Source organism: Penicillium hispanicum (genome assembly GCF_028827665.1).
Source record: "Penicillium hispanicum strain IBT 35686 chromosome Unknown utg000003l_segment0_segment0, whole genome shotgun sequence".
In the NCBI taxonomy this organism is placed as follows: domain Eukaryota; kingdom Fungi; phylum Ascomycota; class Eurotiomycetes; order Eurotiales; family Aspergillaceae; genus Penicillium; species Penicillium hispanicum.
In genome coordinates, this window is record NW_026623195.1 from 1,569,033 (window position 1) to 1,595,458 (window position 26,426).

General features: G+C 51.3%; 14 protein-coding genes across 14 annotated transcripts; 8 read left to right on the forward strand and 6 right to left on the reverse strand.

Annotated features, from left to right (window-relative positions):
• Nucleotides 1–264: 264 nt before the first annotated feature.
• On the forward strand, nucleotides 265–1,290 carry N7459_003004 (Ras family protein; the record flags this gene model as incomplete). Its single annotated transcript, XM_056942189.1, has 4 exons — nucleotides 265–276; nucleotides 464–578; nucleotides 672–947; nucleotides 1,052–1,290. 4 exons carry the CDS (start codon nucleotides 265–267, stop codon nucleotides 1,288–1,290), a joined length of 642 nt encoding a protein of 213 aa, XP_056802072.1.
• Nucleotides 1,291–2,107: 817 nt separating this feature from the next.
• On the reverse strand, nucleotides 2,108–3,286 carry N7459_003005 (flavin adenine dinucleotide pyrophosphatase; the record flags this gene model as incomplete). The annotated part of the gene is made up of 3 exons (XM_056942190.1): nucleotides 2,108–2,741; nucleotides 2,856–3,022; nucleotides 3,092–3,286. 3 exons carry the CDS (start codon nucleotides 3,284–3,286, stop codon nucleotides 2,108–2,110), a joined length of 996 nt encoding a protein of 331 aa, XP_056802073.1.
• Nucleotides 3,287–3,560: 274 nt separating this feature from the next.
• Nucleotides 3,561–4,266, forward strand: N7459_003006 (GMF family protein; the record flags this gene model as incomplete). The annotated part of the gene is made up of 4 exons (XM_056942191.1): nucleotides 3,561–3,590; nucleotides 3,645–3,744; nucleotides 3,879–4,009; nucleotides 4,078–4,266. 4 exons carry the CDS (start codon nucleotides 3,561–3,563, stop codon nucleotides 4,264–4,266), a joined length of 450 nt encoding a protein of 149 aa, XP_056802074.1.
• Nucleotides 4,267–6,686: 2,420 nt separating this feature from the next.
• Nucleotides 6,687–7,034, reverse strand: N7459_003007 (uncharacterized protein; the record flags this gene model as incomplete). Its single annotated transcript, XM_056942192.1, has 1 exon — nucleotides 6,687–7,034. One exon carries the CDS (start codon nucleotides 7,032–7,034, stop codon nucleotides 6,687–6,689), a length of 348 nt encoding a protein of 115 aa, XP_056802075.1.
• Nucleotides 7,035–7,551: 517 nt separating this feature from the next.
• On the forward strand, nucleotides 7,552–8,139 carry N7459_003008 (uncharacterized protein; the record flags this gene model as incomplete). The annotated part of the gene is made up of 1 exon (XM_056942193.1): nucleotides 7,552–8,139. One exon carries the CDS (start codon nucleotides 7,552–7,554, stop codon nucleotides 8,137–8,139), a length of 588 nt encoding a protein of 195 aa, XP_056802076.1.
• Nucleotides 8,140–8,708: 569 nt separating this feature from the next.
• N7459_003009 (uncharacterized protein) lies at nucleotides 8,709–9,926 on the forward strand (the record flags this gene model as incomplete). Its single annotated transcript, XM_056942194.1, has 3 exons — nucleotides 8,709–8,869; nucleotides 8,978–9,784; nucleotides 9,842–9,926. The coding sequence occupies 3 exons, from the start codon at nucleotides 8,709–8,711 to the stop codon at nucleotides 9,924–9,926; spliced, it is 1,053 nt and encodes a 350-aa protein (XP_056802077.1).
• Nucleotides 9,927–12,236: 2,310 nt separating this feature from the next.
• N7459_003010 (aminoglycoside phosphotransferase family protein) lies at nucleotides 12,237–14,065 on the reverse strand (the record flags this gene model as incomplete). The annotated part of the gene is made up of 5 exons (XM_056942195.1): nucleotides 12,237–12,516; nucleotides 12,571–13,165; nucleotides 13,218–13,396; nucleotides 13,454–13,665; nucleotides 13,724–14,065. Coding segments are annotated over 5 exons (1,608 nt in total), but the record flags the coding sequence as incomplete, so codon positions are not given.
• A 553-nt stretch (nucleotides 14,066–14,618) lies between these two features.
• On the forward strand, nucleotides 14,619–15,428 carry N7459_003011 (RNase P/RNase MRP complex subunit; the record flags this gene model as incomplete). Its single annotated transcript, XM_056942196.1, has 1 exon — nucleotides 14,619–15,428. One exon carries the CDS (start codon nucleotides 14,619–14,621, stop codon nucleotides 15,426–15,428), a length of 810 nt encoding a protein of 269 aa, XP_056802079.1.
• Nucleotides 15,429–16,094: 666 nt separating this feature from the next.
• N7459_003012 (tRNA splicing endonuclease subunit SEN34) lies at nucleotides 16,095–17,045 on the reverse strand (the record flags this gene model as incomplete). Its single annotated transcript, XM_056942197.1, has 1 exon — nucleotides 16,095–17,045. One exon carries the CDS (start codon nucleotides 17,043–17,045, stop codon nucleotides 16,095–16,097), a length of 951 nt encoding a protein of 316 aa, XP_056802080.1.
• A 432-nt stretch (nucleotides 17,046–17,477) lies between these two features.
• On the forward strand, nucleotides 17,478–17,805 carry N7459_003013 (uncharacterized protein; the record flags this gene model as incomplete). Its single annotated transcript, XM_056942198.1, has 2 exons — nucleotides 17,478–17,535; nucleotides 17,600–17,805. 2 exons carry the CDS (start codon nucleotides 17,478–17,480, stop codon nucleotides 17,803–17,805), a joined length of 264 nt encoding a protein of 87 aa, XP_056802081.1.
• A 32-nt stretch (nucleotides 17,806–17,837) lies between these two features.
• On the reverse strand, nucleotides 17,838–19,055 carry N7459_003014 (elongator complex protein 4; the record flags this gene model as incomplete). The annotated part of the gene is made up of 2 exons (XM_056942199.1): nucleotides 17,838–18,538; nucleotides 18,590–19,055. The coding sequence occupies 2 exons, from the start codon at nucleotides 19,053–19,055 to the stop codon at nucleotides 17,838–17,840; spliced, it is 1,167 nt and encodes a 388-aa protein (XP_056802082.1).
• Nucleotides 19,056–19,339: 284 nt separating this feature from the next.
• On the forward strand, nucleotides 19,340–19,842 carry N7459_003015 (DNA-directed RNA polymerase core subunit RPB8; the record flags this gene model as incomplete). The annotated part of the gene is made up of 2 exons (XM_056942200.1): nucleotides 19,340–19,665; nucleotides 19,737–19,842. 2 exons carry the CDS (start codon nucleotides 19,340–19,342, stop codon nucleotides 19,840–19,842), a joined length of 432 nt encoding a protein of 143 aa, XP_056802083.1.
• Nucleotides 19,843–23,020: 3,178 nt separating this feature from the next.
• N7459_003016 (Male sterility NAD-binding) lies at nucleotides 23,021–24,055 on the forward strand (the record flags this gene model as incomplete). Its single annotated transcript, XM_056942201.1, has 6 exons — nucleotides 23,021–23,049; nucleotides 23,097–23,122; nucleotides 23,183–23,190; nucleotides 23,303–23,515; nucleotides 23,579–23,673; nucleotides 23,803–24,055. The coding sequence occupies 6 exons, from the start codon at nucleotides 23,021–23,023 to the stop codon at nucleotides 24,053–24,055; spliced, it is 624 nt and encodes a 207-aa protein (XP_056802084.1).
• Nucleotides 24,056–24,361: 306 nt separating this feature from the next.
• Nucleotides 24,362–26,355, reverse strand: N7459_003017 (putative allantoate permease of the major facilitator superfamily; the record flags this gene model as incomplete). The annotated part of the gene is made up of 7 exons (XM_056942202.1): nucleotides 24,362–24,626; nucleotides 24,709–24,890; nucleotides 24,945–25,176; nucleotides 25,241–25,604; nucleotides 25,664–25,709; nucleotides 25,760–26,092; nucleotides 26,155–26,355. The coding sequence occupies 7 exons, from the start codon at nucleotides 26,353–26,355 to the stop codon at nucleotides 24,362–24,364; spliced, it is 1,623 nt and encodes a 540-aa protein (XP_056802085.1).
• Between the last annotated feature and the right edge of the window lie 71 nt (nucleotides 26,356–26,426).

A 26,426-nucleotide genomic window follows, 5' to 3' on the forward strand; every position in this document is an offset into this window, starting at 1 on the left:
TACTTTGAATCGTCTCGTCTGATCTCCAAGGTCACCAATTAGGGGCTCCACCAGTTGCCGGAACAAAAAGAAGCTCAGCAACACCGCGTTTCTTCCCGCTTTCCCTTCCCCCCTAATTCCCGCTTCCTAATTCCAACCTGCCCGACTTCTCTCGCCCTTTCTCGGACTCTTTGGACTCTGAATCTCCTCTTCCTTCTCTGATCGGTCCCGTTCCGCTCCCCCTTTCTTCCGGGACCTCTTTGCACACATAAATTCCAGCCCAGAATGGCCTCCAAGGTGAGCCCGCTTGACCCTCTCAACACCCTCAAGTCTCGGTCTTCAACCTTCTCTACGCTCCGGTTCTTCCTGTCATCGACGACAGCTCACCGCGCGTCTCTCTGCTGCTCGGACAGAGAAAACCATACCCCGTTTCCCCAGGGAGAGAACTTCCAATGGCTGACCCTGCGGCCCCGTTTTCCGATAGTTTCTACGAGAATACAAGCTGGTGGTCGTCGGCGGTGGTGGCGTCGGAAAATCATGCTTGACAATCCAGCTTATCCAGAGTCACTTTGTGGACGAGTACGACCCGACAATTGAAGGTGAGCCCGCGGCGCCCCTCGCCTCCCTCTTGAGCGGAGTCTAGCAACCCGGAATCTCGAGTCGCTCACCAGTGTCGTTGCGTCGCCGTGCAGACTCCTACCGCAAGCAGTGCGTCGTCGATGATGAGGTAGCCCTGTTGGACGTTCTCGACACAGCCGGCCAGGAAGAGTACTCGGCCATGCGGGAACAGTACATGCGCACCGGCGAGGGCTTCCTTCTCATCTACTCGATAACGTCGCGCCAATCCTTCGAAGAAATCATGACCTTCCAACAGCAGATCCTGCGCGTCAAGGACAAGGACTACTTCCCCATCATCGTCGTCGGCAACAAGTGTGATTTGGAGAAGGAGCGTGCGGTCTCGGAGCAAGGTATATTCCCCTTTCCCCTTGCTAGGAGGTCCATACCACCGTTGTCGCATGAGCGAACAATACAGGACAAAAGCAGGAACTCCATACTAATCTTCGTCGTACAGAGGGTGAGGCCCTGGCCCGACAGTTCGGCTGCAAGTTCATCGAGACCTCCGCCAAGTCCCGCATCAACGTCGAGAACGCCTTCTACGACCTCGTCCGCGAGATCCGCCGCTACAACAAGGAGATGTCGTCCTACCCGTCCGGCTCGGGTGCTTTTGGTTCCCGTGCGCCGGAGGGCAAGATGGACGTCAGCGAGCCCGGCGAGAGCGCCGGCTGCTGCTCCAAGTGTGTCATCATGTAAACACGCCGCCCCGCGCGACATACGGAGTCTCTTCCGAGAAAAGAAAATCACCAAAAAAAAAGCCAACAATGGAAAGGAGAACCCGTACGATCTACGGAGGGCGCACAAGTCGGAAAATCGAGGTCTATGAACAGGTAATGGAAAGCGAGGAGGGACTTGGGCTCCACTGCGGTAATCATCCCCGTCTGACGGGACAACTTGGAGAATTCGGAGAGAAGGCCGGATCGGGGCTGGAGAGGGAGAAGGAGAAGACCCCAGGATATGGAGGATATGGGGATGGTTCGATTTGTGCGGATTTCCGTGGGTTCTCCCGACGAGGCTCGCGAGCGCAATGCCGACCCTTGACGCCAACCGTCTCATGAAACATTTTGATTCCCCTTTTGTTCCGCTATTTGCTTGTTTTTGTTCGCGAAAGAATTATCCTGGTCACCATATCATTTGTCTAGTCTCGGCGAGGCGAGACGACAGGGCTGTCAATATACGTTCTTCAACGATGCAGGGGAGTCTGCTACCGATTCGAATGGCGCGTGTGCCTTTGGTATTTTCTGCTTTTCTCTTCTAACTGGACTGGTATGGCCAGGGTCGGTGGGATGTAGACGCGTGTCTTGAATCGACAGTTGGGTATCCGGTTGTCTAGGAAAGTTGCGGCCGTGATGAGCTTCAACTCGTTCAATCCTTGATAGGCAGATCTGAATTGTACAAGTCGTATTGCATTTTCATTGGCTATGCGTCTCTCGCAAAGCATGTATCAACCCATCGGGTCCATCGTTTCAATCACGGACATACCGATGATCTATGGTATACACGCCTCTCCCAACTACTGGCTATATACATGCTCCGAGTCAGACGGAGGGTCCATCTCGTCCTCGTGGGAGACTCGCTTCCCCTGTACGCCCAGCTCGACCTCCGCCACCAACGACTCCAGGTACGCCTTATCCGCACCGACCAGCGTCACCGTGTTGCGCTTCTTGCCCCAGCGCGGATAGCTGCCTACCTTGACGCCGAGCGGCTCGACCTTGGCCGCCAACTCGGTCAGGTACGGCGCCACCGCGCTCTCGGGCAGCGGCGTGCTAAACAGGAAGCGGAAAGTGCCCTTGCCCTCCGGGTCGGACAGCCGCGGGATCAGGCGCGGCTTCAGGCTCTCCAGGAGCCGCTCGAACAGCCGCGGCACGCCGGGCAGGATGTGGACGTTGCCGTTGACCACCGCGATGGGCACCCACATGTCGTCGACGACGAAGACGGCCTGCTGCTCGACGGGGATCGCTTCATCGTAGGGCAGTTCCACCATGCGCAGCTTCGCGGTTAGGCCGGGGGACGGGGTGTCCCAGTCGAAGTTGGGCTGCATGGGGTGCGGCCGTGACAGGCGCCTCATGCGCTCAAAGGCGGCTTGGTGTAATTGCAGTTTCAGGCCGAAGGCCTTGGCAATTGATTGGTAGGTGATATCGTCGTGTCTGCGGGAAAGAAGCAACGGAGGTTGGTACGTAGTAAGGATGTATAGGTGACCGGCCGATAGGATAAACCAAACGACGAGCGTCGGCAGGGGCTCGGGGGATGTGTATACTCACGTCGGACCAATGCCTCCGCTCGTGACGACGAAGTCGTAGCGGGAGCTCATGCGCCGCACTGCCTCCATAATGTCCTCCTCATCGTCGGGGATGACCTCGACGCGCTTCAACTGGATGCCGAGGGAGAAGCAGAATTTGGCCAGGAAGGGCGAATTGGTGTCGATGGTCTAGTGATGGGACAGGATGATGAGCATTGATTCCGGCATGCTTGCATCGGAAGCTTGTTTGGTCCTGACCTTTCCACCGAGCACCTCATCCCCAATAATCAGGCATGCCGCCGTATGAATGGGCTTCGCGTGCGCGGCTGATGTCATCGCGGACGGAGCTGAGCGCCGGACCAGGGACGGAGTAGACGGAGCCGAAGGAGCAGAATGAGAGGAACCAAACGGACGTGCAAAGTGGCGGGTGATAAGATTGAGGCGGCTGAGCATGAAGCAGGTCTCTGCGTGGGAAATGAAGCAGAGGAGAGAAGAGACGCTGGATCTGGAGATGAGAGGGAAAGCGGAGGTGGGGAGCGAAAGACTCCGCCCGCATTTCCATCTTTCGATCGTTTGATCACTGCCCGCTCCCGCAATCTTCGTGCGCCATCCTCTTCTTTCGTGCGTGGAGCATTGTTGACGACAAGATTGCCATCTCCCGAGCAGGACTCGTCGGTGTCTCTTAACGACTTGGTGCGCTGATCCTCCGTTCGTTATTCCGTTCGATATGGTGAGCCTCGATCCCCGCGGTCCCCAGGTGGACTCTCCCACGGCTTCGCGCGGGACGATGTGGGTGGCTAACAGACGCCAGTCGGACTCACGGTTATACTCGTTCTCTCCCGAGACGAAGGAGAAGCTGCGCAAGTTCCGTCTCGGCACGTCGCGAGCCAAGGATGCTCAAGCTATCATCTGTACGGCCCCCCCTTCAACCTGCCCTCCGACCATCCTTGCCCGAGATCGCCATATCTTGGAGTTTGGGTTCCAATGATCCTGTGACTGGTGGCGGCATGCACGGATGGTCCTGGCTAATGCTTGAGCCTGGCAGACATCATCGACGGGAAGAGCCAGGAGATTCGCCCTCAGGATGGCGAAGTCTACTCGAAGATGGAAGACCTCGCCGATGACCTTCCCGAATCCTCACCGCGCTTCATCCTTCTCAGTCACCCATTGACTCTTGTAAGTCGTTTTCTGAGGTCGACCCTTGACGTATCCGGACGGTGCTGATGCGGCGAGGCAACTGATAGAAAGACGGCCGACTCAGCGTCCCTTACGTCCTGCTCTACTGGCTCCCTGAGAACTGCAACCCAAACCAGCGGATGATGTACGCCGGTGCGGTCGAGTTGATGCGCAGCACCGCGGAGGTGAACCGGGTAATCGAGGTTGAAAGCGATGAAGATATCACTTCCATTGCGTCTCAGCTGGCCGGGAATTAAACGATCGGCGTGCGCTGTAGTCGCCTCTGCTTGGATCGTACTGCGGACTGAACGGCATCCCTCCAATATGAATTCGGACCAGGAGTGTATAGATTGGGCATTGGTTCATGTTGGGCACCATGGAGCTGCGAGCGGTGCAGACTGATATCTGATATAAACTATATGGACGCGGCGGCATGCGACACACGCATATGACACGAACCCGTCGATCTCAGGTGTCATGAAATTGGTCCATCTCGGTCCAACGACGCGATCTATCACAATAATTTGCAACGGCGCCGCCTGCAGCAACAATCTGAGAAGCTAGCAAGGGACCCGAGAGCCACGATTTTTGGGTCACAAAGCTTGAACGGGCTCTTGCTGGTCCTGAATCTAGGTCAGACTAAGTCAGATGTCGAAGAATCGCAACGGCGCATTACTCTTCCAAAGTTTCTCTACCGTACATCCTCTACATCCCTCTCCGGTGCACGTGTAGTCTGCCCTTGCAGTCCAACCACCTACGCCCGACCTCCCCCAGCTCGCCCCAATTCTCAGCTGAACCTCGCCCCATAGCCTGAATCAAGTAAGAGGGAAGTCTGCACTCCATCCTGCAGCCCGGATGATCGCCCGCTATTCCCACCATCCGCCCTGGATCTCTTATTCAGTCTCGTCGATCCAGTCCAGGCAAGCTGGATCCAATCATCTCCGGACCCCGTCGGTGAATGTGAGTATGACGACAGGAATCCCTGATTACTGGACCTCCTCCAGCGCCGATCACCCCCTCCAGTCCATACCGACTCGGCCTCGCCGCGCCCCTCCTCCTGCTGTAAACTCTGATCCCACTAGTCGCCCCAGTTCCGCGCCGCCATCAGATCAGATCGTACAACTCAGCGGTCACTTGTCGTGGGTGACATTCTCGATGCCGGACACGGAGATCACCGGGCGCTTGGGTCTATCCCTGGGTACGCACATGCTGCACATGGCGAATACATGAGCGCCTCCGGGTTAGCTCCGCTGTGCTGATTGGGTATCCAGATGGTCGGGTGAAGAGAAGGGGTGCAGTACGAAATAGGACAGGGGAGGGGAGGCGAGGGTATTGGGGGTAAGAATACATCGTGGAATACTGCGTAAGGGCCTGTGGTCTGGAATGCATGGCAATATCCTGATCTTGTGCGATGGAGTATAGGTAGTCTACGATACCGATTTCCGAACAGACGCGGTCGTCGGTGGCGAAAGTGTCCATAATGTACTGATGTGTGTATGTATACTTCGACGCGCGAGTTCATACTCGACACGCCATTGGCGATGCTGCGACCCAGGGCTTTGGGACTGCTATTTCGAACCGAACAGTGCCACCCCCGGGCTGGAGGAATGGTCATCGGCGAGGAACGCAAATGGGGCACGAGTTCGATTTGAAGGCGGGAGGGAACAGCTGAGGGTGGGCGCTGACGGTTACTATCGGGGTTGATAATCCTCTAGGGAGCACATGGTAGTGGTTGACTGCAGTGACATCGAGGACGGACAATTTCAACAGCTGGTACTTGGCTGTGGCGGATAACACGATTTCCGCCTGCAGCCTATATACTCCGACGCATGCGCGCATGCACTTGCTCGTGGTATCAAGGAGTGGGCAGCTTGATGGCGACGGCGAGATCGACCAATCGAGTCCAATCGATTGTGGCCAGACATTGGTGACTAGTAATTATACCTCCTGCGCTACTAAGTACCAACCACTAAATAGTTAGTAGCAACCACGGCCACCGGACCTCGACATTGAACCGGTCTTCGTAACACTAGATAGTTAACCACCTAGTTAGTAATGACAAGTCACGGCGCAAGATAGTAGTAGTTGTACTCAATCACTGCAGAGCGCCCAACTCGCCGACGCCAACTCGCCCGGGGCTCCACTCGGTGGAGCGCATCCCGGCGTCTCTGCTGGGTCCCGGCAATCAAAGCTCTGGGAATACCCGAGGGCGAGACGAATGGATGATGAATAATAACTATTGTTGTATGTATGCGTATTCAGAGGGATCCCGGCGTCCCCGCCTACATTGCATGATTCAGGAGACAAGCCGTCATGCAAGGCAATCCCGGTGGACTGGCTGTCGTGTCTGGAACGAACCATGCTGCCAATCCCCGAGGTTGGGACTGCTGCTCCAAGGCGCCGGGTCGCGTAGTTGGCGGTGTGGCCAGATTGCTGGTATATGATTTGCATTGACCTTGTGCAGTACGGCATACCACGCATCGATATGCTGCCACCGACACAAGATAATTCTATCGGCTCAAGTCCTGTGGAACTGGGCATGATGAATATCATCAGGGCGCTCTCCGACCGTTGCGTGACTGTTACGCTGCGCCACTAGCGCTCCCCTCCACTGCACTGACAGGGGCGATGGTTATCAAGCCCGGGCCAGTCGGTACTTTTCTCAGGGAAAGTAAACTCATTCATCGACGCGCACTAACGGACCGCAGGACCAGGGAGATCCGATCACGACGAAAACACCACCAAAACGGGCGACCCCAGCGCCAGCACGCAGTGGGACCGTTGGGCAACGAGGGACAAATGGAAGACGGAGGCCGATCGGCTCGGGCCTGCAAGTTGAGAGGAGCGCGGTCTTAGCCTGCAGTAGCGCCTCCGTTAGCACCGCCTCCGTCGCCCATAGCCCCAATGGCCAGACAGGAGCTGGCTTGACACCCGCTAGGCCGGCGCGGGCTGGGGCCTGAGTGGTTGCGCGATCGGGACGGACTGTTCGGCGCGTCTTGCTTTTCCGGCCCCCGGTGTCGTGCATGATGCATAGACGGTGGGCGTTGGGTTGGGCCAAGGGGAGGATATGGCGTGGTACGAGGGCGCGGCGCCGTGGGGATGGTTCTCGTCGCACTGGCCTCGACAGTCTGTACGGACATGTACTGTACGTAGCTGCACGGACGACAGCTGCGTGCTTGTTGGCTGCGGAGATATTTTCAGGGTTCGGCCTGACTCCGGCGGATTTGCTATGTTATGGTTTCATGATTCTTCGCGGAGGGACCGGGATTTAGTCTGGCTGTGGGATGATCGCCACTCGGTCCTGGAGAGCCAGCAGGGGTGTCGTTTTCGGCACGCTAACCTGGGTCGATACTAGTATTCTCCGTTGATAACGCTGGCGCCGCTATCCCCATGAGTAGTGCATACCTCCGTGTACATCGAGGTCAGCGCGTCTCGTGGAGACGGTCAACCTCCAATTGCACGAGCGAGACGCCACGAAAGTCAATGTACACCCTCGGGCAGTGCGCTGCAGAAGCCAGTCAGATTCCAGCTCGTCATATCTCATGGAGATGTGCGTCTCTGGCACGCGGCCACGAATGGGATTGTTCTCTGCAGAACTGGAACCTCGGATCGTATCACGGCCTCGGGAGATAATAGAGGCCCAAAAAAGGGAAGAATACCGAAAAGGAAAAGAAATCGCGCAGGAGGCCGATCGACCAGCTGCCATCCATTCGACAAATGGCCCCAAAGCTCGCCGGGAGGAGTCTGTCCTCAACGTCGAGATCGGACTTCACCCTGATCGTCGGCTCAGATTGAGGGTACATACTGAACGCCGGTACCACTTAGTCCGCGGCCATCGTAAGCTCCTGTCACCAACGGGCCATTTGGAAGTCCAGCCGTTCGAGAAACGCCACTTGAAGGCGGGTGCAGCCGTGTCAGACCGCTACCAGATCCCCTCGTTCCCCCTTCTCCACTGCGACGCCATCAGACGATCGGTTCTTGGATGGGGGTCACCTCGAGGAAGGCTATCGCCCCTTCCGTGGACTGAAAGAGAGCCAATGATGGGAGGAGAAGGGGAAGAAGGGAAAAGGGAAGAGTTCAGGTGGAAATCCCGTCTGGCACCAAACCTTGACAGACGGTGTATCGAGTAATTATAACTAGTTACTGATCTATGGCTATCATAGTGTATACTCCGATTCCAACAATACCGGTGGGGCTCAGGCACATACCAGACCCGAGCTGTCGGTAGTCCTACAGCGCTTCCTTACGCGGAGTATCGTAATCGTTATTCGTGAGATGCCGTGTTGCTGCTTGTTCTCGGGTTATTATTAGCTGGTCTCCCAAGCTTCCAATTTAAACCCTCGTCTCTCCTCTCCTCTCCTCTCCCCCAGCGTCGATATCCATCGCCTACGTCCTTTCGACACATCATCTTAACCACTCCCCCCCTGCTGGGTCTGCTGGGTCCCCCGGGATTACCCTGTCATCCAGACCCTTACCATCGGGTTGATCCAACTCACTGGCGCTGGTTCGCTTCCGTGACGACACCGACGTCCGATTGATATCCCCGATTCAGGAGTCAACCCTGAGTGCTCTCTTTTTGGGAAGCGACATCTGGAATGAGGGGGATCGGCCAGTTTACTTCGATCTGCGACCGAGTATTCGCCATTGCATTCCTCCGCCACAGTGACATCGCATAAAAAGCGGCAGTTCGAGTCCCGCCATGTCGCCGCAAGACCACCCCGGCCGCTCGGGCGAGGACAAGCCTGAAGGCTTGTCCAAGTATCTCAAGCGCATGAGAACGGCTCTACGCCCTCGCTCGAGCTCCAAACGTCAATCTGTTGCGCCGGTCGAGGCCGCCATTGCTTCTTCGAGCAAAGCCGCGTATGCTCCCATCTCATGATCTACTTCTGCTCCTCGCCAAGCGCTCTATTCCCCTGCGCACTCCATATGTTATATCCTCTCCCCTAACGCCCGGTGATCCTTCTATAGTACTCCCGCCGCCACCGCTCCTACAGCACCCCCGCGCCAGTCCACGGCCGCCCCCGAGCCCGCCGACTACAGCATCCTGCAACAGGTCAAGGCGCGCGCTCTCTTCGCCAAATACGGCCTGACCCTCGAGCCCGGCGAGTGGAAGTCGCCCACCGACCTACAGTTGACCCGGGTGACCAAGCCCATCCGCATGCGCGTGCGCCGCACCTGCCACCGCTGCGACACCACCTTCGGCCCGGACAAGGTCTGCGTCAACTGCCAGCACCCCCGCTGCAAGCGATGCCCGCGCTTCCCACCGGGCCGCGAGCTGCCCGAGGGCGAGCCCCAGCCCCAGCCCCAGCCCCAGCACCCGCCTCTGCCCAAGAACAAGCTGCCTGAGCTCTGGGCGCGCCAGCGCGGCGTCCCGGGCTTCACGCCGCACCTGCGCTTCACGGGCAACCCGGCGGCGCCGCTGGCCATGGCCTCGCGCTCGGGCGGGCAGGACTTTGTGCGCAAACCCATCCGCCAGCGCGTGCACCGTATCTGCCATGCGTGCGGGACGGCCTTCGCGGGCGGCTCGAAGGAGTGCGCGACCTGCAAGCACCCTCGTTGCAAGCGGTGTCCGCGCACCCCCATCCACGAGGACAGGTATCCCAACGGGTATCCAGGCGATGTCGACCCGCCCCGGCTGAAGCCCGAGCGCACGTTCAAGAAGTCCCGTCGTCGGGTCCATTACATCTGCCATGTGTGCAGTACCTCGTACAACGAAGGAGCCCAAAGCTGCGGCAAATGTGGACAGGCGAAATGCGCCGAAACTATACGAATCCCGTACGTTGGGCTTATCTCTGATTGAAAAAGGCCTCTTGCTAACCCGACTCTCCACAGCCCGAAGAAAGTCAAACGAGAACCCGACCCCGACATCCTCCAGCGCGTCGAAACAAAGATAGCGGCGCTACAAATCAAGGAGTGATGCGTATCCTTGTCCGGCGGCCCTGTCCGCCCTCTGATTCTGTTTCTGTTGATCCAGAGACCCGTCTCCGATCCGTGATTGGTTTTCGTTTTCATGCACATCATGGCCCAGATAGCAGACATACATATTTATCCTCGGCGAGGAATGGACCAATGCTTCGTCCCGTTTCCCAGTATCCAATTTTACGTAGACTATTGTCCGGCCATGTCATGATTGGGTGGCACGGTGTTGAAAACGGTGGCTGTCTGGAATTCTCGATTTGGTACGGCGTGTAGCGAAACGACAGTGCTGTAGAGAGACTTGGACCGAGGTTCTAGATACCGTGCAGTAGACATGGATGCATGCTTCTACTTGATTAGAGTCTCTGTATTGATGATACATGCCACGCATGCCAAATCCACACCGGACGGCCGGCTGGAGAATCCAGACTCGGCAGGCTTGCACGGCCCGAGCCGGTTGCACTGAGCTTGACTGCTGGCATATCGCAGGTGTAAACAATCAAGCCAAAGTACAGCACCCACAGTGGAATTCTACTCTCCGCTGTCTGCAGCGCCATGCATGGCCCCGACAGCGTCGCGTCAGCACAACCCCCTGGACGCTATGCAATAGTCGTCATGCAAAGGATTAAGGATGACGGAAAGACCGGGATATCCACCTTACCGGCCGAGACTCTTGCCTGTCCGGGTATAGATCTGGTGGAGGGGCGCTAGATATCCACCGGGTATTATTATGTCCCTAGTGTACTCAGGGATATTACTCCGATTTCTCGCCGTTGCGAGATGAGAATCTTGGTGTCGGCGCTTTCGGAGATGCGCCTTCACGTCGGAGAGTTGCCCGCGAAGCATAGTTAACAATCAGATGATTCTGCGCCCTGTCAAATCAGCCACTCCTCGACCCGGGTGACTGGATCGACCACTAGTCATGTACAAGCGGTATCCCGGTCGTGACAGCGACGCCCAACGCAAGGATACGCTGTCATGGCCCCGCAGAAACAAAGGATTCAAGAATGCGGGTCGGTGAATCGAGGTGTACTTTGGCACTTGCTCTATACAGTCTGGCGTCCGAGCTGGGGTCGCCCTCTGCTCTATCGTGGATAGAAGAGGATATGCGGTTGCAAGGGTCGTGTTGCAGCAAGGGATGCGGTCGGAGCCAGACGGCTGGGAGGGAAACAATGGTGGCTGAGGATAATGTATCCATGTAGAGTTAGAGGACTATAGACTGGGATATGACAGGCGAGCCGGGTAGAGCGTCCGCTCTACGCATACATACTGACCTAGGTATATATGTACTTATATATGTACTTATATACTGGTATACGATACTCTCCATGTATACACTATGCTGAGAGGCCGCCGTTATTTCTCTAGGATCAATACATGATGTAGATACAGACCCAGTCCATGTACGGATGTATATATGCAGAGCGATCCCTGAGATCCACCTCACTACGCATGGAAAACACGAGAAAAAAGAACAACCCCTGCAGTACTTTGGCATTGCAACATCGACCAGGATTGCCATCCCTGACGCCGCACTGCGTCTCCTACCACTTGCGGGCCTTGGCACGTCATCCCACAATCTCGGGATCCAGTAGGATTGCATCCGTCGAGGCGCCGTGAGGGTGGGACATTGACAGCTGTGCATGGAGCGTCACCCCTGGTGGTTGGGTGTCGGTTCTCACTCCAGTGCTCGAACCAGACGGTCGGGTCGGCGTATCGAGGCTATCGGATGAGTTGTCAACTGCCCGTTCGCAGACGATAGCCGCCTTCATTTCTTTTAGGTTTGACAGGTGGAACAAAAGAACGAACGTTCTAGCCATACTAGTAGTTGACTATACCCATTCTAAGTATTTAACCGCGGTGAATATAGTGTAAAGTCTGTTTACTTCGTGCGTTGTCTACTAGAGACGCATGTTAGTGGCTATAGCTATAGGAATTTTTCACTGGGAGGGGAATAAAAATCGGCATTGCCCGGCGTTTCGTAGGCGATATTGGTGAATGGGTCAAGAACGTGAAAAAAACCATCGCCCATTCATGAAGCGTTCTAAAGTGAGCCAGGTTGGCGTTAGGATGTTACTCATGGCTTTTTCTCGGATATTGTTTTCAAAGCAAATTTTGCATGTTAGATACACCGGCGTTTCAGGTCGTTGCGATGAGAGTTCCAATACATATTAATTCTTAAATCGATTTATCGAGACCATTTTGTGACCCGAAGTGACATGCAATGAACCCATGCCATGCGGATACAAGCAACGTCTTCGAAGAGAGCTCCTTAGGGGAAGACAGAAGCCAGCTCATAACGCCCAAGAAGTCAGCTTCTGCTTTGCGCCCAGCGGGTCTGTTTCTCAAACTTCTCTCTCTCTTCGTCCTTCATATGCCTGAGGCCCAGTTTCCTAAGGTTCGAAAAAAATTCGAAGGCCGCATCAAACGTCTCATTATGTGTCCAGCCATCTCTCTTCACAAGGCCTTCAATGCTGTCGAAAAAGTCCTGGACCTCATTCCATCCCTCCGCGTCAACTGAATGGCTATTCAATTCATCATTCGTGAAGTGGAATGGGCAGTCACCTTGGATATCCAGCTCTTTCCAGTGCCTAGGGCAGCAATCAGATATCAGCAATATAGGAAATATCAAGTAAGGGCCGCACCTTTCCACGTTGATGAGCGCCTCCCGAAAGGAGACAATGTCATCATCCCAAGTATTCCCAGCATATTCGATAGGAAGGCGCCTTGTTTTCCCGTGATCTATATGGAATGCTTTTGCAAGTATCGGGTTGCGTTGCTTAGTCTCTATCAGATAAAGCTGGAAAAGCGTTGATTTGGAAATCCTTTGCTTTATCTCGGCTTGATGCTCGGGATCAAGATCGTCAAAGTTGCCTGGACGATTCAGTAAAATGCGGCCTTGATAGTCCAGAAACGGAGATGGCTGCGCTTGAAGGAAAAGAGGGCTAGCCTGTGAGCCTTGCCAATCAATGACAGCTGTGATATGATTGTTATCCACAAATAAATTAGAGGAGTGAAGATCCGTATGCCATAATGTAGAGCGAGTCAGGGGGGTGCTAATGTCCACGAGGGAAGGGGCAATTTTAAGATATCTTTCCAGCAGCTGCAGATGTGCCTGTGGGCTATTCTGGGCCGAAGAGACCAATATATCATCACTCGGTGATTTCAGAATGGCGTGATTTTTGATCCACTCCATTTCACGCCAACCCACACATAATGCGTAGTCCTTGGGACTTGACCCTAGAAGCGATTAGACGACTTTGTTTTCCAGCAAAGACACACTAAAACCTACAGGGACCCCGTGAGATATCCATTGTAGAGCGCTCCTTGTTCCAAAAATCTCTGTCAACTGTAGGTCCAATAGTGAACATTTTCGACACCTGCTCTTTCAATTCTGCAGAAGCCTCGCTGGTGATTTGGGCTGGGACTGCGCCTTCCACTGTGTCACTCGAAAAATAAATGCTTCCATAGCTGATCACATAAATGATAAGCATTTGTATGCTGTAGTGAATGAGAAGGAATACATACTGCGAAAATGATACCGACAGCATCTTTGTCTCGATAGACACAACCTCCCTCATAATGGCGAGCTTTGAGTCAGGATTCAAATCATCCCACAATCTTCCAAGCTGTGTCCCAGTCGCCTCTTCCATGATGATATACTCTGAGCCCACAGGGTTATGAGATGTGGTACTCCACTCCAATATTCGAGGAACGGGAATTTGGAGGAAGTGTCGAACCTTATATAGATATAAGTTATCTCTTGTCCACTGCTTCACCGAAACATGGTGAACTTACGAATTCCATCGTAGCAACTTCGGATGCAGTCGTATAAAACGGGGGCCCAGCATTTGGGTTTGGGATACGTGCCAAGACTGTCTTCCCATCATTCATAAGAAGACGAAAAACCTTGTTGTACCCTCCCTCTGCCAGCTTCGTCATTGAGACACAGTTGCCTGAGCGAATGGCTTTAGCCGCTAAGCTTTGAAGCTCAGCAACATTGAAGGCCTTGTACCTGTCTCGGAGCTGCTGCTCTTCGTCCCAGAGCCACCGTCCACTAGTATAGCGAAAAAAGTCCTCGAAACCAGGGTTCGGTGTTGTTATTATCTTGCAAAAGGTTCTTATTGTGCAGACGGCGAAGCCTGTGGGACAGGTGCGAAAGGTGGAGGTTATCAAGGAGGGTCGGGATGGTGCTTGGAAAATAGCACGCGTTCGTGGGGGTGACACAATAGTCCTGCAAAGTTTAAACGGTCGGAGAGTCGAAAAGAAAGGATGCCGTATATCAAGATTCATTGCTGGACCTTGGTTATATGTCAATGATGGGTGGGGATAAGTTACGCTGGGGGCGCGGGAAATCGCCCTTGAATTCCTTGGCGCTAAGTCACGATTAGAAGACACATCAATCCCTCCAGCTTGGGAATTGTTCGTTCCGGTGGACCCCTGGCAAGCCTCTAGAGTATGAACAGACCAAGTAAATAGAAATTCGACTTATGGCACAGTGATCTAATGAGACGAAGACATGCCTCGCAGCTCGTATACTAGACTATCAGAGGCGGATCTTATCAGCGCGGGTAACATCAAATAATTTTTGCCGCCAACTCAACTCCAACTTAACCTCCGCGCTTCCACGCCCACCAGAGCTCTCCTCCTTAGCACCCTCCAAACTGCAGTGCACAGGCGCTGGATCGCCAAAATGACCGAATCTCCAGCCCCCAAAGCGCACATTGCCCACACCCTCCTCTCACGCGCGCACTCGCCCGACTCCGCAGCGCAGCAATTCACTGAGCGCATCAAGCAGAAGCCGCTCTTCCTGCGCCCAACCTCCCCGTCGGCAGCCGACAATCGATCCCGGCGGCGCCTCCATCGCCTCCGCAAGAAAGACTACTTCCTGCGCCACCAGCGGCCGCGCCCCTTGTCTGCGCGCGAGAAGCGTATCTCGGGCCTATACGACCTGCCCCAAGAAGAATGCAACCACGACATATTCCAGGGCCTCCATGCGCTATGGATTGAGTATATGCAGGAGATCCTGGACCTGAAGACGGACCACCGAAGCGGAATGGTCACGCCGGCGTCGCACGGGGCGAAGCTGGTGAGTGCGGATTACCACGGCGCCGAGGTGGAGGTCGTGAGGAGCCGGTGTGCCAGTCGGGTCGGTATGAAAGGGATTGTGGCCCGGGATACGAAGTTCACGTTTGTCATTGTTACGGAGAAGGACGAGGTGAAAAGTAAGTCGGGGCCAGACCGTGTCAGTGGGATGGGCGAATTCGAAACTAACGACCCCGTCCGATGCGCAGCGATACCCAAGGAACACAGCGTCTTCCGCTTCACGGTTCCGCTGCCGACGACGGAGAAATCAGCGGAAGAGAGTGAGATGCATCAATGGGAAGCAACGCACGGGGCTTCAAGCCCGTTGGTCTTCGAGCTGCATGGGAGCCAGTTCGAGACTCGACCTGTGGACCGGGCTAATAAAAAGTTCAAGTGGAGGAATGTGGATTATCTATAGACAGGGCTCAGTCGGTCACGACGGTTACGGCATTCAATGGCGAAAGCGGTCTTTAATCTTTGATGATGGCATATCGATCCCCATGCTTCGCTGTGTGGAGCAGATACGCATTCAAGAAGTTCATTCATTTTTGGGATTGCCTCTCGCATATTCCTACTGTTCAAAGCGCCCCAAGCTCTCGTATGAGAGGTTAAAGATTGATCTCTTGTGTAGTATGTCTGGTCATTTACTGTTGGCTCGTCTATGTCCCTGATATGCTGTGATCTGACCCTTATATTGGCAGCGTCAGACCGCTCAGCATTGACAAAGAGCAGGCCCTGGTTATTTCTCGTCGAGAGTTATCTCTCATGTCGGGGCCGATGTCCTCAAAACCCACAGAAGGCCATGTATCCGAGATACTCAGTAGCGTATGATAGCTGCAACGCAGTGCGTAGGACACTCGATTGGCCCCCAGTTTTCTGTCGCATGGAGGATGTTTCAACGGAGACTGACAATTGTCTCGGCGTGATTTGCAGTGCATCCACATTGGCCTCGTCGAATTGGTACCCTTTCGGACTGATTGCGATAATCTGGACATGACTCTGGACAACACGAAATCGATACCGATTGCGATTCCAGACCAACCAATGAGCAAGGCGAAGTGATGAAGCATCCAAGCTCATCTGCTCACATACCGGCCCACTCAATGCTGAACGTACGAACGCTTTCAGTACGCTCAATCTCGGAGCCACTTTCATCTCGTGGTTTTTGGGGCCCGCCCAGAAGGAAGCCCTTTTTCACACCGGTGCCCAGTCTGCCACCGTTGACGATGTCCATGAGATCAATCTTTTGGTCCCATTCGGTAGAGACAACCAAAAAGTGAGCATGGAAGCGGAGAGGATCTCCGGGATATGCCACATACTGGCATCCGAATCGGAGTCCCGGGAAGAGGAAGTAGCCCCGTGAATGCAGGTGAGCGAAGAGCGGGTAAGAAAGAGGGACTGTTGGTGTCGACAGAAGATGCTTCGATAACGAGGCTGGGTGAGGCAGCAGTGGGTAGGACGTTGCAGGTGTGATAACCATAGCCTGCTTGGAGCCAGCTGTAGAAGCCGAAGAAGGGGTGGAAGGAGTAGATGGCCGGTCTGCGAAAAGATTCACAACCGCCGAAGATTCACTATTCTCTGCCGGCACAGCTGGTGTCGGAGTCCCGGCATTCTCAGCGGCAGCCTTTGCGGCCTGCACTTTGGCTTTCCTCTCGCTTTCTCGCTTCAATGCGCGTTCTCGATTCTGGTCCTTGCGGTCCGAGAGGAGGCGCGAGGCGTGGAGACCCTGGGATTCTAGTTCGCGCAGATACTGTCGGCGATCCTCTTCTAGGAGAGATTGCATGCCATCGTGTGCCTTGGCTTCGTCTACAATGCAAGCTACACCCTTGTCCACCAACAGCCGCGCCTCCTCGGGCATCATCTCGAGCGGCAGACCCAGGAACACATTCTGCTGCGGGATCTGGGGCAGAGTTCCGATTAAAACGCCGCAGATGTTGTGCTCACGTCTCAGGTAGGTGACGGCGTCAATTGAGAACAGAAGGTATCTACCAGATATGTATGAGATCGGAATAGGAAGCGTAGGTTGGGAGTCCATTTTGAAAAAAATCGATTCATAAATTCTGTTGCAAGAGCCATGTTAGCAATAGCTCATAAGCAAGAGGGCCGATCACGATAGAGAGATTGAAGGTAAATCATTTTTTCAATACGTTTCTCAGTCACCAGTGCTCTTTTTTTGAGATATTAAAGCGAGCTTCAGGGGATTGACAGATTTTGTAGGAGTATAATCATGCAAAGGGGGTAAGCAGATAGAGAAGAAAGAGGAACTTACCATCAACAGACGAGTCTGGGATTTGACCAGCAAAGCCAGACACGAAGTGGAAGAAGAAAAAGGAAAGAGAAGCGACAAGCGAATTTTGAGCTGCCGCGCTTGTCCGCTTTGGGCGCCGCAGTCTTGGCGCCCGCGGAAAGTCGCGACTCGCAGCGACTGCGGGTTGCGGGTTGCTCCTGCCCACGCCAAACGCTCACCATGAACTTCCTGCTACTGCTCTTCCTCGTCTTCTTTGCGCCCCTGTTGCTGTTTGCAGGTACTCCCGTCCCCTATCTTCCCCTGCGCGCGAAAGTAGAACCATGATTGCTGACGATCAACAGCATGGCTAGTGGCTTCGTCCTGCTTACGCAGTCGCTTTCGCACCCGCATTGGCGGATTCTCAGTACGACCCGGCCTTGACTCATATGGACAGAGCTACCTTCGAACTATGGCCAACGCGGGTTCCGCAATGTCCGAGCAAATAGAGCTCGATGACATGCTGACCGAACCCGGAACTCGGCGTCATTTCGAAGAAGAGGAGGACTAGGTGCTAGGTCCATGAGGATCACCACTGGCCCTTCAGAACTCGAGATCAGACTTCTTCGGCATTCCCGTTGGTGCCGACGCATCTTGAGCTTCCTTGTCACCTTCTGCCGGTGGTAAACTGAACGGCTTGATCTCGAACCGTCGACGACTCAAATTAAAGGCCCAGTCTTGTCCAACATTCTGGTCGTTTCCACCGCCACGCTCATGCAGCACGGGGAGACGATGGGTTTTGAGCATGCCTTGAGGAGGCTCTTCCTGGGATGTCGCCGCGCCCGACGTCGCCAGAGCATCCGCGGAATGAGGGAAGGGACAGAGCTCGATCACACCGTCGCTGAGCAGCTCAATCCACCGAACCAACCCAGTTGACCGGGGAAATAGGGATAGGGGAAGGGTAATCATAGCAGTAACGCGGGAAGCGTGCACGCTCATTATTGCTCTTAGCGAATGGAGGAACTGCAGCACGTACTCGGGCTGGCAGGCGTTTGGTGGGTAGATGGTGGGGTTGAGCAGGGACGGAATCACAATGCGGTGAATGGTGTTGGGGCCTGCAGATGCAATGGCGGCCTGCAGTTGTTTATGGACAGAGACGAAGGGCGATTCTCTCGAGTGCGCGAGCGGAATAAACGACATATTCGTGATGGAAGGGTGGGCAAGACGCTTAGTGAGGTCGAAGGCATGACAAAACGCGGACGCTTGCTTTGCAGTCAGATCCTGGTCTCCGGTAGGAGCAGGAACTATGACGATCAGCTTCTGGGATGATCATTCTTCACGAGCGAGGTACTCACCATTTCGCGAGCCGGCAACTCCAGCCCCAAATTCGCCCAAACGCTCATATCTCCAAGCAATCTTCATGCGCTCGTCTTTGCGCTTATCTGATCTCTTTCCTTCCTGCTCCTCCGCGGTGCCAATCAACCCGGGTAGACTGCGGCCCCATTGCTCGGGTGCACCAACCACATGCACCTTTTGTTCCTGAACCACTCCCTCGGCCGCATAGTATCGGAGCAATGCCCCCGCAAAATCTGTAGTCCCATTCTCCTCAATCAGCAGTGTCTTTCCTAGGGGCAGCCCTGCATGGCCTGCGAGGAGATTGTCTAGCGATGGTGTTCCTGTAGAAGTGGTTGGGCGTCCATCATCGGGGGAGGGGCGAATGCCGGGATTGGACTCGGTGGGAGCTGACTGTGTAGGGGCATTGGGGATAGCAGTGCGGTCGACGCCGGTGGACAAGCCGATATTTCGCTTGCGGAAGGACATTTCACTTATTTTGAAGCCAAAGCGAGGAAGTATAAGAAGAGCTCAAGACCGGCCGCGGTCAAGTCGAAATCGTTATCGGCGGGGAACGAAAAGCGGCAGAAAAAAAAGCTTCAGACTCCGAGCAAACTCACCTTCCAATCCTACCACTTCGTCCACCCACCTCCCAACGCTAATCAATCCTGCGCCGCCTCAACTGAAGGGCCACAGAAAAAGAGATCTACGTGTACATCTGTCCCAATTTTTCATCGTTTGAGAATCTCGTCGCAGCGAATCGCAATCTCACCATGTCGGACCCGCTCCTGTTCGAAGATACCTTCACAATCACCGCGGTCAACGCCCAGAAGTACGACCGTGTCTCGCGCTTGACTTGCACGTCCTCCGACGCCTCGACTACTTTCACTCTGGATGTGAACTCGGAGCTCTACCCATGCGCCGTCGGCGAGTCGCTGTCGCTGGCACTGGCCTCGACTCTGTCGCTGGACGGCAAGGAGGACACCCGTAACAGCTGGAGAGAAGTCAGCAATGGCGAACAAACCCTCGCAAACGACTATGACTACGTCTGCCACGGCAAGGTTTACCGATTCGAGGAGGGTGCGAGCAAGGATACTATGTACGTCTTCGTTGGCATCGGCGACAGCATACTGTCCCCGGAAGAGCTTCAGCTAAAATTTGGCTTCCTAGGGCTGTCTTTGTCTCCTTCGGTGGTCTTCTGCTCTACCTGGAGGGCCCTTACAAGAAGACCGCTCCGCTGCGGATCGATCACGTGTATCTGCTTCTCAAGAAATAAGCAAATATCTGACGTCTGATATTGTGGCTACGACTAGAGGAAAAAAGTTTGGGAGTGTACTCCATCCGGGCAGATGTTCATATATCTTTTTTTGATGGGTTGTGCAGCGTTGGCGTTCTTTTTGCATTCTGATTCGGGTATACCAATACAATAGATGATATGATTGTCTATTCAAACTCGGTATTCATTCAAACGACCGTGCCAGCATTCTGAAGAGACTGCAAATCCAGATTATATGGCCTGGGCTCGAACGCCTGGTGAATCTCGTTTGGGACCACTGAATCCAGGCGTAACCGCGAACTAGGCAACTAGGAGCTACATGGGCTGCATCGCAAGACAGTTCTGTTGCTGTACGGTGTTGGGAGTTCCATATATCAAGGCCAACTCTTATTTATTCCGGTCTCAATTGTCGTCAAGCGGATAATCGGAATTAAAATCAGCAGCTTTAAATATAAAGCCTATATTATCAACCACTGAGAGTTTAAATCAATGACGAATCAATATTAGCTCCTTAGTGATTTAGATTAAAGAGAAAACCCCTAGATGTCTCTGAGTTAGATTCTGCAAGAATCAGTTACTGTCTTAATCAGATGTGATTATTCTTCGCCCTATATTATCTCTACCTAACCAACAGGTTATCTATCCTGACAACTTAGATATCTGATTCTTAACAGGAATAAATAATCAACCTTTAATATTTATTATATTTCCAGTGACAGTACTCTAGTTTCTATATTTATTAACTAGTTACTGAATCTGTCAATGCCACACTTTGCTAAGAAAAATATAGCCCCCAGAATATACTGTGTATACTAACAAAATACTCGCGGTGGCTCGCCTAGTTAAAGCGAGTAGCCTGAGCCTATAAATGCTCAGAATATCCTCAGTGAGTGTATAGGATAGCTCTCAGTGAGGGTAATATTGGTTCCTATAGTTCCAACCCCATAACCTCAGTGAGGAGGACTGTGTAACCTCTATTACTAACACAAATATAGATAGTGCTGAACCGTTAAAATTGTATATCTCTGAGGTGTTCTTGTAAAAAGGTCGGGTTATAACGTAATCTATCTAGGAAATAGCATTAGGTCAGTGATATAGTGTTAATAAATAAGAAAACTAGATTATACTTACTAGGCGGTTCCTTCTACAGACTGGAGAATCTAGTGTGTAAGACCAAGGTCTATAAATATCTCTAGCAGCAGTTTACAAGACATGAGAAGTCTTAAGTCTACTGGAGTTATATATTCGCTGTAAGAAGACTGCCGATGATTTTAGGCCGACGACTAGAGACCAAGAGGGTAATATACTGTTACAACTCAGTGCCCGGGCGCACTTAGCCAACAGGCCAAAAGACCAAATATGCTAGAACTCTATGTTCTAGCATGCCCGGGACCGATATAAGTAGCGCGCATCGTTAGGCTTAGGTGAACCACGCCTAAGTCCTAACATTATCCTCCTTCTTTCAAAGGGGCATATCCTTAGGCCCGCGTTCTTGCTTCTCAAGCTTACTAGCTTTAGGCGAGCATTTATATCAGGTCCTGCCTACTAGCCTTTTTTAGGCATTCATATTTAGGTCTTTTCCTGCCTACTAGCCTTCTTTTTAGGCGTTCATATTTAGGTCTTTTCCTGCTTACTAGCTTCTTTTGATATAATCATCTTATATCATTAGCCCCTAGAGGGAGGGTAATAAAACCTAGTCTAATCCTAGACGGTCGCCCTCTGTGAGCCCTCACTGAATTGAACTTGCAGTATTCCAATTCTAGACAGTGGACCTATAGAGTTCTAGTATAATATTACGACTCAGTGCCTAGGCGCACTTAGCCAATAGGCCAAAAGACTAAATATGCTAGAACTCTATATTCTAGCATGCCTGGGACCAATATAAGTAGCGCCTATCGTTAGGCTTAGGTGAACCACGCCTAAGTCCTAACAAAAGAGTCTTACTATATTAAGTTTTATTAATTATAGTCTATAAAGATTACTATAGATTTTTTTAGACTATTATAATCTTTATCTATCTCCTTAGTAGTAGTATTTATTATTCTAGTATTATCTACTATATTATACTTTACTAAAGTTTTTATTCATATAGTTAATTATTAAATTTAACTACTATTTTAATTATTTTTAATAGTTTAGTAAGTTAATTAATTTATATTAATTTATCCTTAATTTCTTTTTTAAGACCTTATTTAAATAACTAAATATATATATTATTATTATAGTCTAGATATAATATAATCTATTAAATTTTAATAATATATATATTTACTAAGCTAATTTATTGAATTTATTTAAGACTTTTTTAGCTATTTACTAAATATTAATATCTTTAAAAGTTTATTTATGTTTCTTTTTAAAGATTTAATATACTATAAATATTTCTTTTATTATATTATTTTAATCTTTTATAGGTTTTTTATTAAATTCTTAAATATAAGACTTAAACTATTTAAAAGCCTATCTTTAAGAATATATAGATATATATATATTATTTTATTAGCTTTTTTTATATAATTAATAATATATAACTATATATTTATTTATATAAAAAATAATTATAATTTAGCTTAATCTTTATAAAAGAAGTCTAGTTTAAGTAATTTTACTATGAATAGCTATCTATATATTAATTAATCCTATAGCTAAGAGACTATCTTTATTAATTCTATATTAATAAAGGATAATAATAGTATATATTCTGTCTAATCTCTCTCTATATTACTAATACTATTACTTTCTACTATTATTAGATTATAGTTAGTAATAAAATATTAATTATTTTATTAATTTTATTTAAGTCCTAAATCTAATATTTAATATATTATATATTAGCTAATTATTTACTGCTATATTAGCTTTACTATTTTAAAAATAATATTTCTTTTAATAGCTATAGTCCTTTTAAACTTATTTATCTCTTATTACTACTACTTATCTAGCTTTTAATAGGCTTAAAATCTATAAAATATTTAATTTGAAAAGTATATTAATTAAAAGCACTAACTAAGTTAATTACTTAAAAATTAATATCACTAAATAAGCTTCTAAGGTTATTAAATATTAATTAATTATTTCTTGACTGGAATAGTTCATAGCCAAGCTACATTCAACCAGTTCCCGCGGCGGGTCGAGTTACTTCAGGCGCAGTTCGGCTCTGAAACACTCGGGCTCGACAATGCCAAATATGATGAACTCTTGCAGGATGTCGATACGATCATTCACAACGCGTGGAAGGTGAACTTCAACCACAGAGTTGAGGCATTTGAAGATCCTCACAGTATGTTATTGCCAGCCCCTTTTCAAGAGAGAATAGTGCACTAACCCTGTCTTTTTTAAGTTGCCGGTGTGCGTCGCCTGGTGGAATTCAGTCTCGCCAGCGAAAAGAGAGCGCATATCCATTTCAGTAAGCAGCTAGGCAGTTTATATTGATTGAGGTGGTTAGCTAACTGCAACTCAGTTTCTTTCATCTCGACAATTGAGGGGATACAGCCTGGAGAAGCGTACTTCTATTCCCGAAGTTATCTACAATGACCCAAGTGTCGTTCTTCGCCAGGGCTATAGCGAGTCGAAGCATACAGCCGAGCGGATCTACGCCGCAGCCTCAGCCCAGTGCGGTGTTCCAAGCAGTATTCACCGGGTTGGCCAGATTGGAGACCCAACAACGGAGAAGGTGAGTAGTGCATCCAAGCCCATATCTCAATAGACGAAAGAATCTAATATTTTCCCTTTCCAGGGAGTTTGGAACAAACAAGAGTGGCTCCCTTCGCTGGTTGCAACTTCGAAGACAATCAAGCAAATCCCCAACTCGCTGGGATCGGTCTCAGTGCAGTGGGTGCCAGTGGTATGCATATATCCCTTTTTCTAGTCTGAAATTCTTTTATAGTATACATCTAACATCTTGTGCTTTTAGGATGTCACCGCCAAAGTAATCACCGACATCGTCCAAACATGACGCAGCACTCAAGGAGACGACCCCTGCGCAGCCTTCCACGTCGTCAGCCCCACCGCCGCAGGCTGGCAAACGCTCATCCCGGCAATGACCAAGCACTTCGAGATTGAGCAGGTCGATCTCTCGACATGGATCGTGGCCCTTGAAAGCTTTACCAACCCGATGGAAGACGACCTCAAAGATAAGCCTGCCCTCAAGATCCTGGACTTTTTTCAAAGCCATTGCGTTCTCGGAGGCTGGTCCATGGACGGAGACGACTAGAACAGTGGATGCTAGTAAGACGCTGCGGCGGCTGAAGGCTATTGATGCGCCGTTGGTGGAGAACTGGATCAAGCAGTGGAACTTTTAACGTGTTAGAAGTGTACATCCCTTTTTGGGGCCAGGTTTAACCATCTATGTATTCTGTTTTGATATGCAAATTTGAGACGAACTTGATAAAAGGTTCATAACATGAAGCATATGCCCCGCTATTCCTCATCGCTATCCAGTACAGAATATCACCCAGTGTCCCTTGTGATTGAGTTGGTATCCCATGCCTGAAATGAAGACATGGAGTGGACTGAGATCCTAAAGTGGGTATATGAACTTGAGGTTTTCGCGGTCCGTCTTGTCTATATCACGGTCCCCAATTTTGACAAGCTCGCTGCCCGTGTCTATTACCTCATTGTCATCGGATTGCGAGGCTTCTTCGGCAAGCAGGCGCTCCCGACAACGGTTCTCGTGCTGGAGGTAGAAACGGATGATAATGCACATCAACGGCGAGATAATCCAAAATGCTGTCATAAATGCCCATGGGAGCACGTAGCGCGGCTTGTATTTGGGTTCCCAAAATCTAGTTGGAATAATATGTAAGATGTCTCTTGATAAAAGGCGGAAAGGAGGAGAACGGAAGAAATAAGGGCATGTTTACTCACTCCGGTGAAATCATGTTGGCAGCGGACGCAGCCACAACGCATGAAGCCATCAGACACAGTTTCTTTGTATGACCGGTTGTTGTTGTACCGGCCCAGTTGAGACCGAGCAGATATGAGGGCTTGAAGGTTGAGATTTGAGTACCCACTACCAGGGCGACCTTGTCGGACCAGGGAGCGGCAAGCTATTGGGATACTGAATTAGCACTTGCGCAATATATTCAAGCATGGTCACCCACTTCAATGATCCCTCCTATAACACAGGGAATATACGAGATTGCACACGTGTATCCCGTCCCAAGTCTAGTGCCATACAGCATGGCGGCCGAGGCAAGGATCAAGATAAAACCCCACAGCGGTTTAACGATGTTGAATAGAGCACTCTCGGCGGGAGTGAAGCCAAAGCCGACGACAATTAGGGGCAGCTGTTGCGAGGTGTTGTTGGGGAGCTCGTTGAAGAACAGGTGAATGCTGCAAAATATTAGCAACCGCTCAGGGTATTATGTCAAGTAAAGAGAATGTGAGGGACACATACATAAATAGCCAACTCTTTAAGTCCGTGAAGACCTCGCGCACCTGGGACCATTTAAAGTTCGAGTTCGACACTCCGGCATGCGTTTTGCGAATTATCTCAATCGTGTGGACTTTCTCTTCGGTTGACAGCCACCTGGCGTCAAGAGGAGAGTTTGGCAGGAATATGAGCAGAGGTACAAAGACGGCGAAAGTCAACGCGGCACAGATGATGTGGAGCCATTTCCACGAGTTGATGCTGCCGGCCAGTACACCCGTTTCGTCGTCCACAATGAGCTTGTAGGAGATCATCGTAAGCAGGACGTTTGCAAAGCTTCCGAATGCCCACCATAGGAGCTGCACCCAGGGGCTTTTCTTGGGCGGGAAGACTGCAGATCGTGTTAGATACAGTCGAATGTATAGCGCAGGACCAGACGGGAAGACTCACAGGCTTGATGAACAACGACCGTCGATGGAATAATCTGGCTCTCCGTCTGAATGTCTCTTAGCACGTTGTAGCTTCCACTCATATGTCCAGGCTTACCATTCCCAAAAGAAACCGCACAGCCATCATCTGTTTTCCCGTCTTGATTGCGCAATGACACCCCAGCAATAATGCCCATAGAAACAGTGAGCCTGTGATGAAGTATTTGTGGCCGACTCTTTGCGATATCCAAGCCCCGGGCCAGAGGGCAATGAGATAGCCAGCGTAGAAGAGGATAAACAGGTCATTATACTCATTCTTGGACATTTGCACATCCTTGAAAATGCCCATGGTACTGGCGGAAGAAAGCGTCGATTTATCGAGATGAATGAGAAAAGAGATCCACCATGTCTGGCTCAGGAGGCACCAGAAATTCTTGCGGACCAGCTTGCCCTACAAGATCGTATAGAGTCAGTAGTCTGAAAGAGGGCATTACTCAACACAAGCCAACTCACCTCTGCCTCCGGAGTCAGTGGTCGGACTTTTTCCTTGTTGGTATTGTAGAAATACGCCGTGTCATCGGTGTCCTTCTCGTCGACGACCAACGGATCTTGCGAAGATTGGTTGGCCACTTGAGGCTGCGAACCGGACTCATGCTTGACGTCGGAAGACATCCGGACAGGGTTGGAGACATCAACACTCTTCTCGTCGGCCATGTTTAGAACACAAAAGCTGACTCGACTGCTTGCCAATCGGCGAAGTGGGCAACTTATACACACTATTCCCG